The sequence below is a fragment of the Formica exsecta genome, unplaced genomic scaffold, assembly GCF_003651465.1.
Source record: "Formica exsecta isolate Colony F162 unplaced genomic scaffold, ASM365146v1 scaffold120, whole genome shotgun sequence".
NCBI lineage: Eukaryota > Metazoa > Arthropoda > Insecta > Hymenoptera > Formicidae > Formica > Formica exsecta.
The window spans coordinates 4,083,434-4,086,969 of NW_021848537.1; the positions used below are offsets into that span (position 1 = coordinate 4,083,434).

The 3,536-nt window shown below is 36.1% G+C and overlaps 2 protein-coding genes across 3 annotated transcripts in view; one reads left to right on the plus strand and one right to left on the minus strand.

Moving 5' to 3' along the window:
• LOC115241280 (yrdC domain-containing protein, mitochondrial) overlaps positions 1-1,114 on the minus strand; it is a 5,671-nt gene extending 4,557 nt beyond the window's left edge. The window contains exons 1-3 of the mRNA XM_029816957.1: positions 1,012-1,114; positions 441-739; positions 8-369 (exon numbers count right to left, since the gene is read on the minus strand). Of these exons, the coding sequence (XP_029672817.1) occupies positions 8-369; positions 441-494 (416 nt within the window). The 5' untranslated portion in view covers positions 495-739; positions 1,012-1,114. The remainder of the gene's footprint in view (positions 1-7; positions 370-440; positions 740-1,011) is intronic.
• LOC115241246 (serine-protein kinase ATM) overlaps positions 1,089-3,536 on the plus strand; it is a 19,685-nt gene continuing 17,237 nt past the window's right edge. Inside the window, exons 1-5 of one of the 2 annotated variants that reach the window (XM_029816917.1) lie at positions 1,089-1,140; positions 1,407-1,536; positions 2,050-2,187; positions 2,295-2,700; positions 2,832-3,185. In XM_029816917.1, the coding sequence (XP_029672777.1) occupies positions 1,465-1,536; positions 2,050-2,187; positions 2,295-2,700; positions 2,832-3,185 (970 nt within the window). In that variant the 5' untranslated portion in view covers positions 1,089-1,140; positions 1,407-1,464. Of the gene's footprint in view, positions 1,141-1,294; positions 1,537-2,049; positions 2,188-2,294; positions 2,701-2,831; positions 3,186-3,536 lie in introns of those variants that run through there. The other variant, XM_029816908.1, reaches the window with a different exon arrangement.

A 3,536-nucleotide genomic window follows, 5' to 3' on the forward strand; every position in this document is an offset into this window, starting at 1 on the left:
CAGATACTCCAGCATACCGGACGGCACGTCATCCAGAACACCCCATGTGCCAATCTCCTTGATGTTACTCAGACAGATCGCCAGTGGCTTGCTCCCATCACGTCGTTTGATCTCGTATAGCCGCTGGACAGCGTGCGGGTTAACAGCCACTCCAGCAAGACCATATATCGTATCCGTCGGGATCGCAATCACCTTACCCTGCTGCAGCAACTGCGCCGCCATCGCGATGGTTCGGTCGCCACCGCAGAACCAGTGTTTCTCCTGCGGTCCGATCAGCTTCAGTTCGTTCTTCGCACGGTTCATGTTGACTTTCGTAGGGCCCATTGAACTGGGACTCATGATACCTCGAATGCTTTGAACTGCTTGCCTCTATGGAAAAAAATCTATTAAAACAATATAAAGAGCTTAGATAGAAGGAAGGGATTGCAATTATATGTTACCTGCTGATTCACGTATTGACTCGCCACGTGTGAGCACACGAATGATCGCAACATCTGTAGAATAGGGTCATACCCTCGTCGGCGGATCTTGTCTGCAGTTGCCTGAAGTAGGCGCGCGGATGCGAACACTTGGGGCAACGCTCGTCCGTCGAATCTACTCCCTCCCACGCGGTCTCCTTGTTGACGATGACCGTCTTCGCTAGCTTTTCATTGAAATAAGTACGCGCGGTGGCCGCGTTTTTTATCTTATAGATGTAAGGACACGTGCGACAGGCGAACCGATTGCCTGTTGGGTCTTCCTGAAATCGGAGAAGATTGGCGCAATACGGACAGAATAGATACACCATATTACTGAACGAAAACAAGTCTTCTTCTTGATGTGTTTCTGGAAACGCGGTACCACGTGTTTCTTCACGTCACTGGATCTCTTTTTTAACTACTATTTGTTGCACACGACGGCGAATCATCATTTAATATCTTCGTACGCTTTACATATTATAATGTAAACATTGATGATAATTATAATTATTTATATATAAGATGATAATAAAAAATTTTTTTAAGTGCTTACGAGCTGTAAGAAGCGTTCTTGTATCGCATTGAAACACGTGTTTGTCAAGGCCATCAGCTGTTCGCATATACCCATGTGTATATGCGTGATGGAGATGTACATGCGTCGAAAAATCTCTACGATCTGATGGTAGGATGACATCTTTCATTAATTCATATACGTAACTAGATGTGGGATATACTATAGATAACGCTGTGTACTGAGTATCTCTGAACAATAATTTCATACGCATTTGACTATCTAGTTTGTGCCGATAGTCTACGGCTTAAATGTCTACGGTATTTGGCGGCATTTTACGGGGCGATCAAACCATGAAACATGATGAAACGCCCTTAGACTCTTGTATGACATTTATGCTATAAGTTCTAGTGCGGTTATATTTCTTTTTTTTGCAGTTGACACATCAAACTCGACGTTTATAAACTCTACGAGAACGTCGAAAAAGACGCGAAAATGTCGCGAATATCGGAGAGAATCTGTGGTGTTTTAAAGCTAGCCAATAGTTCCAGATTGAGCGACAAAAAGGTAACACCGTGCGTTAATTATCGCTTATTATCACTTACTAAGATAAATTGATAGCGATATATTTAATAATATTATTTTTTCTTCATATTGCGATACCGCAAAAATCCACTTTTAATCTACTTTATTTTGTGAAAATAAATATAGTTCACATGTAGGAAAATTAGGATCGAAATTATTTAAATTTTTAGTTTAATTATTTTAATTTTTTCTAATTCTTGTTTTAAAAGATCTACTTCTAAACAGTAAAAATCTATACTCATTTGAAGATTATGTTTATCCAGTTGACAATCTGGAAAATGGAATTATTACTCGAGACTTAATTTTTAAACGCTTTGATATATACTGTGTTCTCCAATTCAGCTTGTCGTTGCTTTAAAAAATTTTATCAGATTTTATAAAGAAGTAATTGAAATTTAATCAAAGATTCAAGTTGAATTGCATTACTGTCCAATATCTTGATAGATGCTTATTCTTTTTCAGCATTTTTTTGAATCTGTTTTTTCTAATTTCCAGAAATGTGTCATTGAACTATTGGATTTGTATCGGAATGATGATGCTCTTAATGAAATACACGAAAATACGGAAAGAAAAGCTCCAGGAAATGTTAATTGGCTCTATATTATGCTCACAGCTCACAAACTAATTCTTGATGTAAGAAGAATTGCATATTAAAATGCCTAAAACAGATTTTTTTTTTACTGTGTATTATTTGTTTATTGTTTCACTAATTTTCTTATGTTTAAATAATAAAAAAAAAGGAAGCAGAGAAGCCCAGTAAAGAAACAACTGCCAAAAATAAAGAGAGACAAGAACTTTGTAGTTTAGTAATTGATACAATTCGTCGATCTAATGAAAGATCCGTTGAACTTCTAAATGCCAACGATATAGTCTCTATGATACTGCAGATATTGGATTCCAAAATCTATGTACACTATCAAGACACATATCTGGCAATACTGGTGAAATACATATTGCCTAAAAGTACCAATCATAATAACATTACAGCAGAGCAATGGAGGGAATTGCTGATAGTTTGCAGGAAGCTATACAAAAAGGCACATCTTAAGAAGCATATTGTGTTAGATGCGCTACAAATGATTGTGGATCATTCCTTCTTGCACACGAATCTAATTTCTCACGTGAAAAATTTATTGCTCTTCTTGGGTACGTTAGAACTTCATGATATTTTCAGAAAATGTAAAAATCATCATATTTTCAGAAAACGTAAAAATAAGATCCATTTTTTTATCCTCTAAAGTAAAAAGCTAATAAGACAATTACTTTATGTTCTCTAGAGGAGGTCTTCGAAAATGTGAAAGCAAATAATGACGAGCAGTTGACAGAGTCCTTCTACAGACTCAGCAGCAGTGTATGCAGGCAAATCGCGACGGAATCAAGAATCGCACTTTGTAAATTCAGCGAAAGCATGTCGATGGACATTTTACGTTTGAATGGCTCCGAGGGAAAGTACAAACTGCTACTGATCTTCCTGCAGATTCACCATCCAAATGGTATTGGATACAACGATGGCACGTACGTCTATAACTGGAACAAATGGAGGGATTTATTGCGCAACATGTGCCAGCTTGTTCAGGAAAACTGCAAGTTGGATGTACAGTGGCACAGTTTCATCGAGTTTGCCAGCGAAGGTATTGTTTTATATTACATATTGTACTAATATAATATAGATATTTGGAATTTTTTTTGAAACATTTAATCTAGAAATCATAATTTAAGAGTTAGAATTTTTTTAAAAGAGTACAATGCACATTCCTGAGCTGTATTTCACAGGAAGTCAATTATCTTACAAGACACACTACATGACTTAGTTTTAATAAAATAATTAATTGTAATTACATAAGCTTTTGAAACTGTAACTTGTCTCAACAACCATGCGGGTTTTCTGTTATCTGAAAGACTTATCTTTAAGAATAAAATATTTAAATAAAATATATATTATTAAATAATTAAATAATCTTAATTACAAAATAATAATATAA